The sequence below is a fragment of the Zonotrichia leucophrys genome, chromosome 4 (genome assembly GCF_028769735.1).
Source record: "Zonotrichia leucophrys gambelii isolate GWCS_2022_RI chromosome 4, RI_Zleu_2.0, whole genome shotgun sequence".
NCBI classification, from domain to species: Eukaryota; Metazoa; Chordata; class Aves; order Passeriformes; family Passerellidae; genus Zonotrichia; species Zonotrichia leucophrys.
In genome coordinates, this window is record NC_088173.1 from 54,115,288 (window position 1) to 54,136,969 (window position 21,682).

At 40.3% G+C, this 21,682-nt stretch overlaps 1 protein-coding gene across 10 annotated transcripts in view; it reads left to right on the forward strand.

Moving 5' to 3' along the window:
• Positions 1–21,682, forward strand: part of PPP2R2C (protein phosphatase 2 regulatory subunit Bgamma) — a 189,129-nt gene that overhangs the window by 166,089 nt on the left and 1,358 nt on the right. For all 10 annotated transcript variants that reach the window (XM_064711746.1, XM_064711752.1, XM_064711749.1 and 7 more), the window contains 2 exons: positions 7,130–7,299; positions 11,890–11,981. In XM_064711746.1, the coding sequence (XP_064567816.1) occupies positions 7,130–7,299; positions 11,890–11,981 (262 nt within the window). The remainder of the gene's footprint in view (positions 1–7,129; positions 7,300–11,889; positions 11,982–21,682) is intronic.

Below are 21,682 nucleotides of genomic sequence, written 5' to 3' on the forward strand. Positions count from 1 at the left end.
CTTGTACAGGAATCCCACTGAAATTTGGTAACAGATTGCCTTTAGCATGGGCTCCAAAGCTGCCATTCTGCTCAGTTTGGATGAATGTATAAAGACATTTAAATAAAGACATTTAAAGCATGGTAATGAAAATTCAAAAATGTTTCTACAGAAATGCAATTATGTCTATATATTGTTTCCTCCAGTTGTGCAAGAGATGTTAAAATTAAATCTGAGGAAGAAAAAACCTGATTTATGTACTTCTAGCTATCAAATACTAGGAGGAAAGAGAAAAGCCTGAAGCAATGGTAAATGATTTATGATTGAAGAGGTGTTTCATTAACCCCATCTCCCCCAGCCACACAGAAATAAAGCAAATAATTGCTGGAAGATTGATTTAATTATTCAGTCTATTAAAATTCCTGTCTTGTTTGCTTAATTTTTTTAATAGCAGCAAATACTGCTTTTTAATGTCTCATGAAACCAGCTTTCAAGATCATATTTCACTGGGGGAAAAAAACTCCACTTATCACTAATCTTATATATCAAGATCAGAAAGACACATCAGTTTGTGTGTAGAGCAGCAGTAGTTTTATGTCCCATTAACTCCTTGGGATTGCTCACAACACGTGGCATTAGGCATGCACACAAGTCTTTGTGAGACCCAGTTCAAAGAGGCTTGATCTTCTAGATTGGCTTTGTGTTTTTTTCAATTCCTTTTCACTCTTTAGCACCATTTCTCTTTATTAACAAACTCAGTGGCAAAGTTATATCAATCTGAGCAACTCTGTAGTGAAGCTCCCACCCACTGATCTTTAGGTATTGATCTGGCTTTGCCTTTCAGCACTAATGCACCCTCCCTTGTGGTTTGTGACAAGCTGCAGCAACTCAGTGCAGATGGTAAAACAGATTCTTAAATATTGATTTGAGGCTCCACTTTTTAAAAGCCATGCTCTCCAGAGGTATTGATGAGAAGCCTGGCTTTAATACTGGGTCATTGGATAAAGGAATGCTGGATGGGAGGTGAAATTTCAGACTCGTGGTGTGGAGGTAGGGTCAGAAATTTGCTTTGAGTAAAAGGAGGAAAATGAGATGTGTAAGTGACCAGGGCACAACGAGGTGCCCTCTGAATTACATAAAAGTGAGTAGAAAATTGAAATATAAAACAATACTTCTTTTTAGTTAAAAGCAGGATAAACAGCTACAGGCTGTGGTAATGTAAAATGTTAAACAAATGTGTCTCACAAAAAATAATTGTGTTTTAGATTGCTTATGAAAGCAGATTCAAAAACTCCCTCTCCTGTATAACCATATCAATCAGTGTAGACCAAGAAGGCAAGGTTGTCAACATTAGCAGAATATTCTATTATTGAAAAAGAATTTCCAAGGGAGATGAATGTATGAGTAGATTGGCTTAATGCAAAACAATAAAACATTCAGAGATAGTGAAAGATAGAGTAAATAATACTGATAAATCAAATTATTATAATGAATAATGAAGCTGAAGGTATAAAGAGACCATGAATTTCAATGGGAGCTTGCAGTTGGGCTTGATTCACTTAGAATGAACTCAACTACTCTTTTGCATTAAATTCTAAAATAGATTTTAAGTAGCAACATCATCAGAAAATGTAAGAGCAGACCAAGTATAATCTTTATCCTCTGCAATTTGAAGCTGGAAACTTGAGGTTCAGGGACCTTAGTGGAAATGCAGTTACTGCATTCAGCAATACTAAAATGGATGTTTGGGGTTTTTTCTTTCCTTGAAGTTGTGCAGTTACTCTTGAACCTGTGTGTACTTTTTACCATTCACAATATCTTTCAGAAAAGTCTTTAGTAGCTTAATTAGGTGTAGAATGAAAAACCATCTTCTCTGGGCTTACCTCTTCTCATGGTGACCCTGACTTGTGGATTGGAAGAGACAGAGTACAAAGTGAACTGTCATTCCCTGTTCATCCTTTCCATGCCACTCTTAATTACCACCCTTCAGTCTTTCCTAGGCTGGGAGACCCCAGTCTGTTTAGCCATTCCTGGCATGGACGTCATTTGTTACTTCTGGTCACTTTTATTGCCCTTTTTTATGTCTTGATATCTGTACCATATCAGAGATAAGCCCAGAACTATGCTTAGCTCAAGATGCGGCATTTGTTGAATTAAACAGCACCAAAAAAAATGCTTTCTGTGTTGAACATTAGTAACAAGTGTCATGTACTTAAAAAAAGAAAGAATATTTGTATTTTCATAGAAGCTCAAATGAGATTTAGTTCAGGTTTTTTATGATGAAATATGTGATAGAGCAAATCACAGCTGACCTGGGAATAATGCTAATTTGACATTTAAAATAATAAAGTATGGTTAAATAATTTGTCATTTTGGTTAAATTTTTTTATTTATCATCCATTAGGAAAACATATTGGTTCTCGCTTCTTTTCTTCCTGTAGCTAGTCTGTCATGACCAGTGAAATCCCATACATTTCAAAGTACTGTTTTCCAATACATTCTAATCAGGGATTGCAGCCATTTTCATTTGGGATCTTGAATTAAATAGGGATTTAGTTCAAATGATAAATTATTTGGCCTGGGACTGAGCCCATTTTGTGTGTTTATGAAATTAAAGCCCAGTGAGGGATTACCTGATCCACCACTGGTATTTCCAGGTATTGGAATACAGTTGAAATTCACCTGTTGTTTGTGTACCAGTATAACCCAGGGGTTTATCTGTAATAATTATTAATTTAGTCTAGCTGCAGAATGTTTATTGCTTATATAATAAAAATTTAAAAAATGTTTTTCCTGTCATGTTCCACCAAGTAACAACAAGTACTATAAAATCAGAAATTTCCAGAACAGGATACAAACTATAAACAGTATCCTGTTAAAAAAAAAAAAAAGCCTTAATAAGTTATTATTTGTTTGTAAGTAGACGGAAAGCAGTGGGATTTTTTTCTCCTAGAGAGAATGAGCTTTTAAAGCTGGTTATACTTTTATCCTATGACTGATGGAATTTCTTACAAAATTGGTGGAGCAGATTTCTGTTCATTTTCAAGTTTTCCTTCTTGTGATGATTTCAGGAGGAATACAGAATTTTCTGTTCTATATCAGATTGTGACACTGCACCCACCATATAAGACAATTTTAGCATTATTTTTAATATTTCTTAAAGTTCACATATGCCAGAATTTACACCCTGCAACGATTAAAGCTCTGCCCAGCTGCTTGTTTAGAATCGAACTTGAAAATTACTTTGGGTTAGATTTTGGTTTTCTTTATTGGATGTATCTTTCCAATAAATAGCAGATTCAGGTGTGTGGAATTGTTAGCGTTCAGGAACACATAATCACGAGAATGATTATATGCAGGTGCTTTTATTGAAGAGCTCTGGGTGTCAGGGGTACAAACCCAAATCTGACTCCAACATGGGTTCAGGATGATCATGTTTTTATATTCTATCGTTACATAACTTTCATGTTAATTATTAAACTTATATTGTTCTATTGTATATAGATTTCAGCCAAGCATGGGCTCCTTGTGGTCCCCCTCAAACTTCTAACATAGTTTCTCATGATTCTTCTTACAATTAAACAATAATTATATTTAATTACTAAACAATCATCATATCTAACAATTATTTATCATATACTGCTTAGGCAGGTGCAATTTCACATGATCTGGCAAACACAAAGCCTAACATTTTCAGAGTCTATTTTTAACATTTTTCCAGGGCCCCACTAAGTAGCTTCTTTCTAATTCCCAAATTTTATGATTTTAAAATCTTTTACTATCAGAATCAGGCCCGTATTAATGGGAAGTTGAGGTGGCAGCGCCTGTGACCCCCAGAGTGCAGATGAGAGCCACAAGGTGTTAGTGCACCACACTTCTTTTGGTTACTGCCTGAGGCTCCTGCTTTCTTTTTTCTTCCTGGCCAGTGTCTGGGAGGGAAGCTGGGAAATGGACTTTTCCAGCTACTCTTGCTGTTCCTGGCCATTTTATTTATTTAACTTTAGATATCTCCATATTAGAGATGCCTTTCCTATCCACTGGAAAAGGAAAGTCTCCATTCTGCATTAGATCAGAGAAATCCACAAGGAAACAAGAATATTTTTCATGAGAGATAAGAGTTTGTTTTTCAGCAGATGGTATTTCCTTTTAAGAAAGAAGCAGCATATTTTTATGCTACAGATTTTCTTCAGGATTCAGGAAAACAGCACTCTGGCAAGTATCCTTCTTTGAACCCATCCTTCTCTGCAGAATCTGGACTTCTACAAGAAGCTACTGTGGTTTTTAACTTGTGAGCTGTGCAGAAAGGAATTGAGCATTTTTATTTCCCTGAGCAGCCTTCCCAGTTTATCCATGTGACTGCTGGTGGCATAAGGGGCAGGAACAGTGTCTTCCTGGCAGGCTCCTCTTGAAACACTGGCTGTACTCAGAGATATTCTCTGCTTTCCTCTGTAATTCCATGATATTTCTCTGTGCCAGAGTCCTGTCACATTTAAGTCTGAGCAAGTGTCATGTGAGAACTCAGCACTCACGTCATTTGTGATTCCTGTGTTCATTAGGTAGTTAGACAGATAACTTTGTGTCTTTCATGTAATTAGCACTGTGACCATTATCAAGAACAAGAGCAATGAAAGTTAAATACCCCTTTTGTATGGCAAATGTTTGTTATTACTAAATTAATGATGAAATGAATTAAAGAATATGATAGAATCTGTAATCAAATGTCAGTAAAGTTCAGATCTAACAAGAGTTAGATACAGAGAAGTAAGCTAGCTTTGAAATATCATGTTTCAGGTGCTGATTGCTGCCTCCAAAAGATAAGTCTGAACAGTAATAAACAGAAAATGTGTTTTGGAGGCCATGGGCTAGACCTGTGGCTTTTTTCATCAGCTTGGAGAGGTCAGGGCTGAATTTGAATTGCTTGCCTGAACTGAAGTCTGAGTCACAAGGCTATCACTTCACTGCTGCTCTGTCTCCAATTACTCCACTTGTATTGGGCAAACTGAAGGAAGGTCGTGCTTTTCTGCAGTATGTGCAAAACCTTATGTTGATGCTAAACCAGAAATAGCCCAGCCCCAAGAACACTCTCTCACCTTCATTTCCTGAGGCTGATGCTTTGTTCTGGTTGCTCAGGCAGATGCTGCTGGTTGCTGAGTTTTCTCTTCTTTTCACTGGGAGCTGCTCCTCAATTTCCTGTAGCAATTTTCCTGTGTTGGTTATGCTGACTAGAGGAACTATCTCCAAAGAATTGCTGCTACTAAAATTTCTGCCGCTGTCTGTCTTTCTTTAGTGATATGAGACTTTCATGCCTCTGTTAGTTCCATAGTTAATTAATCTAAGTCTTTCTAATACTTTATACAGTAAGCATAGAAAAGCAATAAATGGGGCAGATAACAAATGAAATTGTTTAATCTCATTAATTAACAAAATCCAGAACATTCAGGTACAAATATCTCTCCTGTTCTAATCACTGGGAGTTGGATGAGCCACATAGAGCCAAGAAAATATATCTAAGCTATAAATGAAGGTGTAGTTCAGTTAGAGTGGGTTTTGGTTTTTTCTTTCCTGGTTTTAATAGCAGCTTCCCATCATAATTAGGAGGATGAAATTCCTGCCAGCCAAGTCTGTAGTTTGGACAGATTAAAGGGAAGAGGTATGAGAAATGATAATTGCTTTGTGCTCATCAGACTTCTCTTGAAAATCTGACAGGATAATTACAAAATACCTGCTTTGCAGAATGTCTAGGCAAAATTTTAAAGAGCTATTTAAAGTTGTTAATTTACAGTCTATCTGAAAAGGTTTTTACTCTTTTTGAACTAGTTCATTGCCATTCAGATGTGTGGTGCAGGTTTAAATATAGACCTTATTCTCATGTGCCCGCCTGGCTGCATTCCTCTGCCCACCCCCAAAGAAAATTGCCCATAATTTTTTGCATTACCCCACATACTTCACCCACGTACTCACCCTTAACTTTCAGCAGAACATTATTTCACCTAATGGAAACTAACCTTGTTGCTTCCAACAGTCTGAATCATCATAGTCGTGGATAAAATAATTGAGAGAGAAATGTTCCAGTGGACTGTACAAAAAACTTCATTTTGAATGACAGTAAAAAGTTTTTCTGCTTTCAGCATGCTTTCCTGTTTCATCACATGGCTTTTCTTCACCTGCTTTTGAAACTTAAAAATAAAGTTCACTAAACTGCCAATTTTCAAAGAATATTCTAGGCATAGGCCCCAAAACCCTGTGATTTTGTGACAGTTAAAAGACCCTGAAAGCCCAACTTTCTACTGAAGTTCACCACAGAGGTCAGTTGGATCACAGGGCCAGATACCTGCAGAAAGACAATTGCTCTAGCACCCCTGAGGTAGGGGTAGAGTCATCCACTGTCATTATGCACAGCTGAACAAGGATGACCAATCTCACAGCTACAGGATCTGGATTTTTATGTCTGAACATTGTGTAAGCAATATTTCATAACTGCTGCCTTGTCAGATCTCACGGAACTGCTGACCATCACATTCAGGGAGTTCAGTGCTTTCCAGAACTGTCAGCAATTGCACACCAACTATGGTGAACCCCTGGCTATTTTATGCTCACCTCTCAGGAAGAGGTGATTGCAATTTGCAGTTGATTTTTAAAATTCTTGTCCTTAGTCTTGGATGCCTTCATTCATGACCAGTGCAGCCAGGGCAGCTGGTTCTGGCAAGCAGGGCAGGCTTTGAGTAACCACCCCTCCCAGGGATGCCAGCACGTGTGACACCCCATGTACACACCTCTCATGTGACAGGGACACCTGGATTTTGGTTATGTTGGGAAATGGGGTATGCAGACCCCAGAAAGAATGAAGGCATGAAATGCCTTGCTATAGGTATCTGCAATCAACCAACCAGTGTATTTGCATAATCTCCCAAAGTCATGCTTTGAGTCCATAGCTGTAGCATTGATTATTGTAATGTTTAAAGCTTACAGTTTGCATTTTTATATAAAGTTAAAAGAATAAATTAAGTGCTAGATATACAATTAATTCTATATCATGTTCCTTGGTAGATTGAATTACATGTTTCACGAGAAATGCACACTTCAGATTTTAAAACAGAACATTTTTTCTACAATTCTGATTTCTGTCTCTTGCTTCTTTTTCTTTGAACAGTTTATGAAGAACCAGAAGACCCCAGTAACAGATCGTTTTTTTCAGAAATTATCTCTTCAGTGTCAGATGTCAAATTCAGTCACAGTGGTAGATACATGCTTACAAGAGATTACCTCACTGTCAAGGTTTGGGATCTGAACATGGAAACAAAGCCTGTAGAAACATACCAGGTAGGAATCTCCTACTCTTAAAATGCAACATTATAAAAGGATCTCAGTGTTCAAAAAGTGAATGTTTCTGTAAACTTCTCAAAACCTTATCTAAGAAGCAGCAAGCTAAGAGAATTAATCAAGGTGGTTAAAACCCTCACAGTGGCATTCTTATAGCAGGAAAAGGGCAATTGCAGCATTAGTAAGGAAGTGTAAAGCCTGGGGAGTCAAGGTAGCACTCCCTGTGGATTGGGCTCTTGAAAGAAATTATTATTCTAACAAGAGAAATCATCTCTTCACTTTGGCACCTGCTTTCAAATGATATATTTCACGACTAACATTTAAAAGGAACCGAGGAAGAGATTTTGTGTGTTGCTTAGCACTCTGCTCCTGGTGGGACTACTGAAAGTTTACACCTTTGGCATTTCAGAATTACTTTTTACAACTTGATCTGTGTGTTTCTCCTCTGTGCCCAGCTCTAGAAGTGCTCCCTGTTAAACCCTGGCATCACCACTGACACAGCAGCTCACAAATGCCAGACAGACACATCTGCTTGCCTGAATTCATTGAGATATTATCCAGACAAAATGCCAGTGGCTCCAGCCAGAGCTAAGTTTGTACTCTGACATCTGTTATGTTTGGCAATAGAGGGCTGAGCTTACATTTTTTGACTCTGGCTTGAAGAAGGAAAATATGTCTGTGACACAGAAACTGCTTGTTATGAAAATGCAGTAAGAAAAAAACCTGTTAAGTTACCTAAAAAAGTGTATGCAAAGTAGAAAAAATGCCATTCATCCAGCTTGTGCTGCTTACTGAGAGACAATCCTGTGACAGTGCTGAATAGGTCCCTTGTTTTCTGTGTCTAAACAATAGCAGGTGGCATACAGTAATTCACAGTAATTATAATTAAGATTGGTTTTAAAAAAATATGATGAAAATTTGGTAGCATTTCTTGTCAAAACAAGCAAAATTTTCCAGTATTTTTTAGCTATCATTTAGTAGACAGAGTGGGCCCCAGTGTTTTTCAATGCATCCATAACATTTTGGTGGATAATGTTCACTGTTCACTGCTCAATGTGTTAATATTGGAAAGTCTGAGCCTGTTTACCTTTAAGTCTACAGAACTGGGTTTTCTCTTAAAATGGCTTTAAATGCTGAATGTGTTAGAAATGTTGATATGCTGTGAAAGTGGAGTGGGAGGGTAATGGTGTGACTATGTTTTATAGAATAGAATAGAATCCCAGTTTTGGGGAGCTTAGGTAATATATTACTTTATACCTATGCTAATTTAGTAGTCAGCCCTGTCTCTGGGGAGGAATAGCTGGTCAAGCCAACCTGTTTGTCTTGATTTTGACACCTGCTTTTATTTCCTCATGCAGGCAGCTGTGAAACAAGCTGGTCACTTTTAAATCAGTCTGGCACCCAACAGGAGGGCCAATTAAAAAGTTCTATTTCTTCATGCTGAGATGGGGAAAAATGAGTACTGATAATTGCAGTCAGAAGTTTATAGAAAAAAAAAACAAGACCCACAACAATAAAAGCCCTGATATAATATTAAAAAATACAGAAAAATATAACAGTCTTCTTAAATATTTGATTGCCTTTCACTTTCAAATATTTATCCTTGTAAAGAATATACTGATGTGTTGCTGGGCATTGCACTAGACTGAAGGAGAATCTGGAACTAGGGGCCTTGGAAGCCAATAGCACAGGATTCCATAGGATTCATGTGATCCAAATCTTCCGAGAACCTTTCATGTTTTTAAGCTGCAGAGAGTAGAGAATTCTTTCCTAAGAAAAAGTGGTTTAAATTACTCTCTTAAATAATTTGTCTTAGAGATATCTCTCTCTTTCACAAACCTAAATCTCATATACAAACTTGGCAATTTCTCAAAAGGTTTTTTTGGGGTAGATCACTGTAAGGCAGCAAATAAACCTAACGTTTTCAGTTATGTATCCACATAATTACGATGACAATACCTCATAAAAAGATTAAAAGGTGTTCATTAAAAGATTGATTTTCTCATTTCATCCACTGCATGGTAGGATATTGCCTAGCTGCAATAGTGAGGGTCACAACAGGAGATTTCACACAGAGTTGTAATAAAGAGCAGAGTCCATAACTGTACTGCTTCATTATTAGCTTCCAGTTTTAATATTAAAAACCTGACACACAAGAATTAATTCCTCATACAGGTTCTTTTTCATATCAGTGCTGTGGCTCAAACAATGCTATTGCATAGAGCAGCTGCTGCAGCCCTGCTGAACACATTATCTGCTGACAGTGTTTCAACATGATTTTCTCCTGTTTCACACAAAAGCAAAAAGGGCAGGGTATGGTCAGTGGACAGCACTAAGAGAGCAGTGCAGTGGAATGGCCAGAGCTTGAGTGTTGTTGCAAGGCAGCCCTGCCTGACAGGTTACTCTCCTGATGCTGCCAGGTGAATTACCCCAGCAGAAACCTTGGGAGCAGCAAGGTGAGCACATTCATAGCTGGAAATAGCTTGATCCACTTTAGGCAGGGTCTGTAGCACAGGGATTTGGACCAGTGTGTCACCTGCCGGTGGAATTCCTGTTTGTGTGTATTCAGTCCCAATACAACAGGTCCCTGTGTAGCTGTGTTGCTCGGTTAGTCCAGAGCACAGAATTGCTGGACAATTCCATGAGGGTCAGATGTTGCAGTGAAGAAAAGGTCCTTGGTAATTAGTGAGGAATGAGTTTGGTTTGCTTTCAAGTATTATTGATATGTGGTAAGAACAAGGTGTAACAGACAAGGCAAATCTGATCTTCCCCTCAGGTGGTAGAAGCAGATGAATATGTAAACAGCGAAAATTAAGTGCTCCTTACAATTAGTTTTTCCCAGTCTCTCTGAGGGTCTGAATGTGCTCAAATGTGGAACTCAAAAGGTCCACACAAAGAACAAGGTGGTTGTTCAGGACAGTAGGTTGAGTCTGACAGTCTTGACAAGGTAAGACATCTGAGAGAGGAATTACAAAATGCTTTTTGACAAAGCTGGTAGAATGGCACAGCTCCAAGCTGTGGACTTGGACACACTTTGCAAAGGGTGTGTACATGACAGTGGTCATGACAGATGGCTGCTGGAAATGGTAACAAGAGAAAAACCTAGAAATGACAGTCAGGGAGGAAATTGTGATCGACTTCCTTCTGTCTTACCCAACCTTTCTATTTCTTCCAAATATTGGGAGCTCACAAACATGACAAAGGAAAGAATTCCAGTTCTGTAACAAATTACACTGCTAACAGAAAAAGGTTTTAAGTAAAGAGAAAGGGAAAGGATTTAATTAGAGAGTGTAGGAGACTGCATCAATAGTAGGTGTTCTGACCTATTGCTCACTGTGAATGGTGCATTTAATTGTGGAATGTTCTATCTGCCATTTGCCAATTAATTCCTGTATAAGACATTATCTGTTAATGAGAAGTTCAGTGTTCATTTATTAATGAAAATTGATCCATAACTGAAATTTATAATCCTTAGTAATCTTACATTAGAAATATTCTTTGGATACTGTACAATTTGACTATCAAAAAGGGGTAAGTTTAAAGAAAATCTAAGTGAAAGTTCATTGTCCCTCATCTGGTCTTGGCAGAAGCTATTTTACTAGAAGAAATGTTTGTGCCCTCAGGCCAGAGAAGGATGCTGGGCATCCATGAGCAGGAACTGGACTTGCAAGAACCTGTAACTTCAGAATGACAGAGCTAAATTACCCCTGGGCCATTGGATCGGTGTATTTCTCCAGGAGGTCACCTACACATCTTTGTTTTACACTTTCTACAACAGCTGAAGAAAATATCAGGAGTGGAAGTGCATTAGTAAATTGATCTAGGCAGGGATTTTGTACCTTATTATTTCCTTATGAAATAAACCAAATAATCCAAAAGAAAAACAAATCAAATTAAGCATCTCTTTATGATAATCCTTATTCAGAGATGTGTGGCCTAGAGGAGAGAGATCTGCCGGCTACTCTCACTTTTATAGTTAGTAAGTGAGAATTTGCAATGTTGCTTTTAAATCTCAGCCAAATAGGAGAAATCCTTGGGCTAAATTAGTGTTCTTATTTGCAACCTGTGCAACTGCAACCTTGTGCTGTATTTGACTTCTAAAATACCTTACAAAAATAAATGTCATACCATAAAGATTCTTTTAATAGAGCCAAGTTATTTCTGCCATAAGTGAGAACCCACTTATCTTGGAATATGGCATTTTTGTTACTATTTAAATTAGATTTCTTGCACATTAATTAGCCCATCTAGGGTATCAGCTGGTTAAATGTCTCTGGGAATTAGGCTAGCATTGAGAAAATCACCCAAGCAGGAAACAAATATGTTGAAGAGGGGTGGTCTGCAGCCTGCTGAGGGAAGCCTGTTTTGTGCCTTCCCACAACAGTAATTCTGTAGCACCTGCTTAACTGGGCTGTGGAAAAGTACAGTTAGCTTCTTTGGAGCTTAAATGCAGCATCTTCTGCAGAGCTACCAATCTATGCAGCACATTTTGAAAGAGAACATGGGAGATTATGCAAAAAGTGAAAGGCTGGTTGTGGAGTTTTATATTTTCTTTGATTTCAAGAATAACAGTCATTTTCTTTAAAACAGGTCCATGATTACCTTAGAAGCAAGTTATGTTCCCTCTATGAAAACGACTGCATCTTTGACAAGTTTGAATGTGCATGGAATGGATCAGACAGGTAATCAATCCATCCTTCTCTCCATCACTGTCCTCCTTTGGCAAAACACCTCTCATAAGATGGGAAGCAAACCAAAAGCAGTTACAGGTGATTGTTTTCCACATCAATGTGCAAAATCACATTCCAGTGATTTTGTTTGTTTGGACAGTGTTTGGGAAGATAGAAGATTTGGATGTTTGTGCAGTTGTGTCTCTGCCTTAGAAATGATGTGTGCCTTAATAACATTGGCTCATGCCTTAAGGGAAAAAAACCCTTCAAATTACATCCATCTTCATCCAAATCATAAATAGGCTGCAAAAGCTAAAAAGACTGGTGCCAACTCACAAAATCCCACTAACACACTAAGAAAACTTACATGATCCTGTATTTGCACATGAGCTACCTCAGAAATTCAGTTCCCTTACTGGAAATGGGTGTGAGGAAGGACCATCACAGGCACCCACTGATTCTCTACAAACTGCTGCCCAATGACACTTCTGACACCTCCCTCCATCAGAGCAGTCCCTTTCCCTATGGAGAGGTTCTCTTTATCTTGGACATTGTATCTTGTTGAACATTTTAATGAGAAATGCTAGAGCAAGTCAGAGAGTTTGAGCAAGGATGGAGTGGGCTAATGCCCAAATGCTGGAAAATGGTGGCAGTGCTTTGTGGAGTAGGAATAAGGTACAGGAATAGCTGAGCAGCCAAGAGGACTGGGTTAATAAAAATGGATAAAATCCAAGAGTATAATGCAAGGTGAGGATTTTAGTTAAAAAAAGAGCACAATCTTCATCTTAGCAGTTGGAAATAACTCCCAGGGACATTCATATGCTAGGTGACTTTGGAAGGGATTAGCAGTCTGCAAAATGCATGTGAAAGAGAGCACAGGAGCCAGTATTGAGTGACACACAGTGACTCCTGGTTCAGCAGAGTTAGGAGCCAAGAGGCAGAAGTTTGGCACTGAGCCTAGAACTGCTCCTTCAGCTCAGCCTCTCCTTTTGGAAAACAGTCTGTCTCATTGTATTGAAGCAGGCCTACCCACCCTGGAGTGGGCAAGGGCTGTGAAACAGGCAGTCTGAGACATCTGTGAAAGACAAATATGAATGGGCAAGAATGGGCTATCCAGCAGAGAAAGGAGTAGTGCTGACATTGTGTTGGGCTCTTATTCAAAGACCTTTGAACTGCATTTACACATTTCCTGTCCCTCATCTCCAAGGTGGATGAACTAATCGAGCAGATGGACAGCTGCTCTAAAGAAGAGAGGCCAGGACTTTGGTTTTCATCAGCTTAGCAAAAGAGAAGCCAAGATTTTACTTGCTTGTAGTAAGTATACCAAGGAGATATACATAGGGAGGAAGAGAATCTAGCTAAGATAAATGTGAGTGATAATGGCACAACAGCAGGCAGATGCTGAGAGTCAACAGGTAGTTATAACCTGGAAATTAGAGGTAGTTCATACCTGTCCAAACAGTGACAAGCTGCCTTCCCATCCTCAGTGGTGCAGATACAAGAAACCTAACTGTTCTGGTGGTGGTGCTCAGGAAATTTGTGAAAGCAGTTATATGTTACTTTGGTTAAAATTACAGGTCTGAATTTGAAAGTGCAGAACAAAGTCTCTTCTAGTCCTGTGCTCCACAAATGCAGATCAGTGTTATGCTGTACACTGGTAAGGGGCACCTTCTCTTTGGACTACTTTCCTTTGCTCAGTTCCTCTGCCTGCCCAATGGAAAGATTCTGTCTTTGCTAAAAAATGAAACTTTATCCTTGTATCATTCATTATGCAAATCAAAATACATATATATTCCATTATCTCTAATGCCTGCATGCCAGAGTGATTTGTTTTTTGACAAAAATTAACTCAGCACTGAGCGTCCCTTGTGATACCAACTGCTGGCCATTTAAAATTACATAGATGGACCACACTGAGCAAAATACTTCCCAGATTGCTGTCACTGAAGCTGGGGGACCAGCTGTTGTGGCTTTGGTATGGTCAAAGACTGGGAATGACTCACAGAAAGTTTAGTAGAAGATCCAGGTTTTGGGGCTTTTCTCTGAAACTCCCAAACCAATGCATGAATGGTTGTTTTAGCAGAGGATTTTCTCAGTGTGGTCATGGCTTGAGATTGGCCCTACTAAAAATACAAAATCTAATGCATTTATTGGAAAACAGACAGTGCTGATTCCTGCCTAAGTCTGGCACAGAACAGCAGTGCATTCAGATAATGTAGATACTGGGAAACTTTGAAAAAGATCTAGGACTCTTCAGGTATTTACAAACCGTTTTGCCTCTCCTTGATGGGAATTCCTAGTGCATTTTACAGGTTGGGCAGCCAGTTACTCCCAGGCCTAGAGTCTCTCTCCTCTGGGCAGATGAAGTGCTGCTGTCCTCATTAGTGTGGTAAGACCACTCTCTGGATAGCTGCCTGCTAGTAATGGAATTCTTGTTCAATATCAGGGTTTAAAGTGAGTGTAATATTTTCATTCCTACTTGACAGATCAGAAAGATCAATGCAGGGAGTAATTATTAAGTGGGAACATTAGATTGTGAGGGCTTCATTTATTGTACTGCCCAGACACTGAGGCGTTATTAGTCATGCACAATTACCAAACCCATTACCAAGCACAATGTGCTGCTCTTGATTGTAAGAAACTCTCAAGTAAAGGCACTGGAAACATATGACAAAAGAAAAGGGCTCTCTTTAATTTAGTTATTTCTTTTTAGGAGTCAGATGTATGAGAATTGATGCTCATTTTTTGATTCACTCCTCTGAGCTCCTTGCTTTATGAATATGATAAGTATTTCTGTATGTTACCAGGACATTTTTTTATTGGAGGACCATAGTGTAAATAATACTTACGTACTGGTACCTCTTAAAAAACAGTTCATTTGAACAGTAAGGTCACTTAATTTGAGTCTCTTCCTATGCAGTTTTTAAAAAAGGACTATTACTAAAGGTAAAAATTCCATATTGATAATTGCACTCCACAGAGATGCTGCAGTACTTAGATTATTAATCCATCTACATAACAGTAATGACTGTAGTTCTAAATGTATTGGTTTTATCTTTTGGAGACTTCAAAGCTATAATGACAATTTATAGTGACTGGATTGTTCTGTTAAAAATGAAAGCGTGTTTATTATTTAGGTGAAAATACTTTGTATTAAGTTTTTTCATTACTAAGAAGTTAATCTCTGCTGTGATAGAACCTGATGGCGAGGCTGTTCACAAAAATAATCAACATACGTGAGCTCTGATTAGAACGTGATTGATGCTCAGTTACTCCAATGAGCAGGAACTAATACAATCAGACAGAGCTGATCTCATCTGCTGAAGGGCACATTAATCACTGTGTACTTTGGCAACAGTGGTCAGGGGAGGGAGCCAAGCAGGGGTCTCACACTAATTCATCCAGATGAGCATGTATTATCTGTAGTTGAGTATATTACACAAAAATCATGCTATCTTTATTGTGTATACATCATTACATGACTGTGTAGAATACATGAGCTCTACTTATACAGCAGTTTAATTTAGCTCTTCCATTCACATCCAAAGTCAAGTCTTTCAATAATGACCTGGAGGACACAGTTTTCTTCCCACTATCAACAGCTTTCAGTTTTACCTTAAAAAATAAACACTTTTGTAGCTTTTTGTGTGGTAAAGAAGCCAGAAAAAAAAAACAAAATAAAACCCAGTTCGTTGTAATAGCAAGTGAATACCTTAGTTAACTACTTTTTTTTTGAAGATTTCAAATGAATGGGTGTATAGAACCCCTGCCAGGGAGACTTCTAACCACCATCATGATAAGTGATATGCTGCAAGCAGATGAGTGAAATCACATACAACTGTTCAGTCAGTCCTTTCCTACTGAACTGTCATTCATCCCCCTGAATATCCATCAGCCTTCACTCTAATCAGGAGTTGGCAATCCCATTGGATGAGATGTTAAGAGTCTATTCCTGTCTGGCAGCACACTCCATGCTGGAAAGCTAGAAGACATCATTTTGTTCTCGAAGCTTGGCATGTCAAATAAGAGCTTGGAAGTACTTGGGGATCCCTTGTTCATATTCCCAGTCTTATGCTAGCCAGCTGTACCAGGGTGCCACAACCCTGAATCCAAGTCAAGTGTCTCAAGTTTTTCTAGCAGGTTTAAATAAATTCCCTCTTTGTGATGGGGAGTCAGCGACTTTACAGCACAGCACACAGGAAAATTTCCCAGTATTTCAGGAATTCATTGCTTGCAACAGTGCTTCCTCTTTTCCTTTTGCTATAATAAATCCTCCATCTTATTCCTATTAAAAAAGTTCTTTAAGAGTTTTTCTGGAATCAACTCTTCCTTCATTGGGTCAGCTTGTCATGAAACCAGATCTGGTAGACTTCACATGTTAATCCTAAGAGGCCGCAGATGTTCTGCTCTGCTCTGGTACACGTGGCAGTGAAATACTGAAAATTTAGGGGCTCGAAATATAATTGGGGGACAGTTTCAGGTCAAAGAAAAGGTCTCTTGTCATGCTGGGTGCCTGAGGGACATCTTTGCTGAGATTTGCAAGTGTGGGGCAGGCTCTGGTGGGAGCTGCTCTCTGAGTCTCCTCCCTTCTCAGCTGCAAAGTCCAAGCTCTGCCTCTTGCCCCAAGGAATGATGTTCTGCTGCCACACCTGCACTGAGGGGCAGGGCAGCTGGGCTGGTTTTGTTTTTCTATCACCCTTAAGCAGGGTGTGTGGGGGTCCTTGAAGCCCTGCTGGGCCCTGCTCTGTCCTGTCACACCATCCCATGGCCTCCATGGTCTCGTGAGCAACAGTGAAAGAGGGGAGCTATGAAACGAGCTGAATTTCTCCAGACAGTAGGAATATGCTAGTGAATAAAACTTTCTCTGCATCTGGGAAGACTAATTTGGACCAGAGATAGCCCAAAAATTATCAAAAATTAAAAAAAAAAAAAAACAACCAAAAAAACCCACAAAAAAACCCCCAACCCTTAAACAAGAAAAGCAACACAAAGCAATGTGGAGCAAGTAACAGTTTGGTTTTAAAGCAAGCCTTAATTCCAGTTGATACCCCAAATCTTCAGGGTAATCCCTGGCATCCAGGAATGCAGCTGAATGGAGCCATTTTCATGAAAGCTGTTGAGTGCAAGGATGGTTGCAACATGGATAACATTTAAGAAGTTGGCTTGAAGTATGGGAATAACAAATCTGAGAAATATCGAGATATGCCAGTTCTTAGTGACTGACGTGTTTGATGAAATCTCATTGCCTAAAAAGTATTATGGAATATTTCATTGCAGGTTAGTAAAATGGTGAAAATCCTATTCAAATGCCTTTGAAGCTGATGAAGTAGAGAATTTGTTGACTACCCAAGAGAAGCAGAACTTTTTAGCAGGGAAAATCCCATACTGAATTATTTCATTTAACAAAGTCACTAACAAAACCAAAATATTGAGACTCAGATGCTTAAAAGTATTAAAATAATTAAAGATGGTGAAGCCATCAGTAGTTGAGAGGCTGCTTCTGTAGACCCTAAAACTCTGGCCCTAAATTAAACTCCAGTGGTACAATGTTGGTGTTATATGAAATAAAATCATTATCATTATTTATCATAGATAAACATCTGCTCCTTTTGTGTATTACTGTTACAGTGCAAACAGGAAGAACTCTATTCTCTCAAATCCTTTATTTCAGGCAATTTTACAGATTGAAATTTTATTTTTAGAAAAAACAACCCTACCTGAATTATTGCTGGGTACTAGATCAATGCAGCATAGAGTGAAGAAGCCTGAACTGAGTGGGAGGTGTAGAGTTAATGTTCTGCTAATTTGGGAACTACCTCTCCTGCCCAAATGAGCTTTGGTTCTTGGGGATTTACTGTTTCCTGAGCTTTCAGCCCAAAGAAGGCAGGGATGCAAGCCAAAACACCTGGAGAGCCAAGCAAGTTGTCTTCGAGACTGGAGGGTAGGGGATAAGCAGAAAGGATGAGCAAGGAGACTTGCAGAAGTAAAACAAAGACTTGAAAGGGGTGGGGAAAGGAAGAGAGAAGCAGATAAGGCAGGTTTTTATTTTAAAGCTGTGGAGCAGGATTGCTGGAAATGAAAAAAGAGGGGAGAATGAGGAGAGGGGGAAAGGGAAACCTATCTGGAAAATGTGGTAAAGGCAAATCAGAATTGGAGGGAAGAAAAAGAAAAAAAGAACAGAACCATGTCTAGGGAGGGAGTGAAAAGTCAATAAAAGTAAGGATTGCTCTTGCACTGGAGTTTTCCCTTTCACTTTTTACCTTCTGTAAAAATATATTTGTTATTTCTGGTAAAGAAAAAGGAGGGGCAAGACTGGGCTGCAGTGACCCCACATGAGGGCTGAAGTTTGGCAGGGAGGTGCCTCAGATCACATCACTGATAAGCAACTGTGCCCAGTGTCAGTGCAGGCAGGAGGGATCAGTAGCATTTTGTGGTGTCACTCCAAACACACATACCTGAAGAATTGCCCGGACCTTGCTTGGAGCAGATCAGGCAGAGGGAGCAGAGAATACTCGAGGTGCTCTGCAGAGCAGCCCTGTACTGAGAGGGAAACATGGGGCAGCCTAGGAGGGTTAACTGGGGCTGAGTGCATGCATTCCTGGCCCTGCAGGTGTGGGTGTTTCTCCTTCCAGAGCACTGGCTGGGCTGCAGAGGGGGAAATGCAGGTAGTGGTAGTCATGGTGCACCCATTGGGGTCTTTCCCTGCTTTTTTGTTTGGTTGGTTTGAGGGGTTTGTTTGGGAGGAGATGAGGTGTGGTGTTGTTTTATTTGGGTGCTTTATTTTTTGTAATCATGCTGCCTGTGTCTGTGGTGTTTTGAGCTGGTGCAGTCAGGCTGCAGCTCAGCTCCAGCTCTCAGTGCTCCTCAGGGTGCACTGGGGTGTGTTCTGATTCCAAAATACCTCTGCAGGGCAGATGTGGGATCTCAGCACCTCAGGAGTGAGGTGCCGAGCCACTGAGACCACCCTTGGGGGGCTCGGGAGTCCTGGAATGTTGCCAGAAGTGTCTGGTGGCTGGACTTTGATCCTACACGGGAGACGACACCTGTATGAGGATAGGAGGACTTCACCGGGGTGAATGGTGAAGGGATTAGTTAATTAGAGGGTGAGACACAGGGTTTAGGATTTCTGTACAGGGGGGTTTAGAGAAGTAAGATGGAGGAATTGGGGCGTGTCCTGTCCTTCTTCTTCTTCTTCTTCTCCTCCATCTTCTGTTGTGATGGTGGCACTTTGGGATTGGTCATTACTGAAAGTACACCAGACTATAAGAATAAAAAGGATTGGGGAGAAATGATAAATATTGTACACGTAACTATAGGTATAAAGATAGGTGACTGTCCGGAGGGCAGTACAGTGTGCTCATGGCTGGCTGCTGAGCAGACCTCTGTCGGGCCGAAAGAAAATCTTTTAGATAAACAATTAATAAACATAAAGATCGAAAGAAGAACTGAAGCCTCTTCTCGTCCTTTGATACGCGGGCTGTCCCAAGGCCACTCCGGGCCTTTCCAGGCCCTTCAAACAGCCGAAAACCGACAGGCAGAGATGATGGTACCTCTGACCTTGTGCAGCACAGCTGTTAAACTGCCTTCTAATGAGAATTAAAGGTGGAAAATTAGACAGAGCTTTTCTGGCTTACACACCTATGAAGTAGCATGGGCTGTTTTGAATGAGGGGCTTTGGCTTCTTGGACCAGCCTCTCCTGCAAGGGTTTTGTGCAAGTCCTTGTCATAACACTGCTGTGCAGAGCAGTGTCTCGGAATACTACATTGAGCTACAATTTATATTCCATTATTAAAAAAAAAAAAATCTGTTTATCACATAGGCTCCATTATTGTACATTGTATTTTCCTGAACAGGAAAAAATTGCAGGCTTACATCTAGTTTTCACTCTCTTTTATTACTTTAAGCAGCAGGTAAGGTTATAATCCATCTGTGTTTGTGACCTTGAACGAGAATGGACACTTTCTCATTTACATAACGCTGTTTTTTACTGAGCCATTAAACTGCAGAAAATAGGGCCAGCATGAAAAGTAGTCATCTACATATGTTAAAAAATAACTGCAGTAAATCCAGCTGAAGAAAGCAGACTTTTAAAAATATGCAAGAGTTCAAGAAATTAAAAAGCAAATGGACTGTAAAGGCAGTTTTACTGCAAGCAAAACCTTCTAAAATAAGACCCTTAACAAACACCTCTCTCTGCATTTGGTGCACTGGTACTGTGCCAGCATGAAAGCTGCTTCCCTGACAGTTCCCACTGCCACCAGGAGGGATGCTCCTCTTTCCCCTGGGAGCCACAGCTCTGCAGCCTGGGGCGCAGGGGTGCCCCAGCCTCATGAGCCTGTTTCACAATTTTCCCTGGGGGAAAATATACAGATGGACTGCATCACAAATTGTGTGTGTTAGTGCTGAGCTATGAAATAACCTCGACTTTTTCATGTTGCGAATAACCATTACAGCAGGAGCTGTAATGACAAGACATGGTGATTTGGAAGGAATGAAACATTTGATTTACTGCTGTTGATTCAATTTCTGAAATGGGCACTAATCTTGATCAATAGGCTTTCTGCAGCTTCTGGGATACATTTTATCAAGCTGTCACACTGACTCCTGTTTTTTAGCTCGTGAGGTTGTTAACTTGTGCCTTGCTAGGCAGGATTGCACCCAGCCTTTAGTGGGTGCAGAAGGAATGGGAAACATCTCTGCAGGCAACCAGGGGCAGGTGCTGGTGCTGGAGAGCAGCAAGGAGCTCCCTGCCAGGGCTGGATGGGGCTGGGTGTGGACAAGTGCCCCTGTGCATCCCCCAGCAGTCCTTCTCCATGGGATGAAGGCTGCAGGTGAGCTCCTGCCCAGGACAGTGTGTGCTGGGTCTCTGTGCTGCGCTCTCTGCTTTGCAGCAGTTCCCTTTGGCACTCCAGGGGCCGCACAGAGCTCGGTGTGGCATCAGCTGCCATCAGGCTGCAGCATGGCACCAGCAGCCCTGGAAGCAGGGGGGAGCTGGGTGATCCCAGTGTGCAAACCCAGCACAGCCACTCCAGGTACCCTGCAGCAGCTCTGGAGCCAGCTCTGCTCCCATCCCCAGCTGTAGTCACAGCTCACATTTGTGCTTTTCCAGTGCATCATTTGTTTGTATTACAGTCACTCCTAATGGCCCCAAATGAGATCAAGACAGCTCTGGCTGGAGGCTGTGCACACACTGTAAGGCACTCCTGAATCCAGGAGCATCTAATCCTGTCAGCTGGGGAGTGTCTGTGTGCTGGAGAGTGGGGCTCTCCTGTGCCTGTGAGCTCTCCAGTGTTCTCCCATATGCTCCATGTTTCCCTGGCCAGTCTGCTGCTCAACACAGATATCCCCCCCCAACAGCAAAGTGTGAAAGCAGCTGTCATTTATTTGAGATGGAGGTTTGTTTATTAATGCCATGCACGTCAAATATGTTCTTCTGGGCTCTATTAGAAAGGCAAATAGTTACTGAGTGCCTGAGTCTCAAAACTGCGCAGCTTTTTCCATGGAGACTTGACCATTTGGGGTGGATACCCTCTTACAGAATGGAAATTCAGAACAAAACCACCCTGTTTGGGGCTGAGATAGGAGAGTAGAGAACAGCCCTGGTTTCACATATGGAAAAAGTTCACAGGGGATGAGCTTTCAAACAAGGCTCTGAAACCCATGATTATGCTAATCCAATAACCTGGGGGCCATGGATGAAATCCTGAATTCA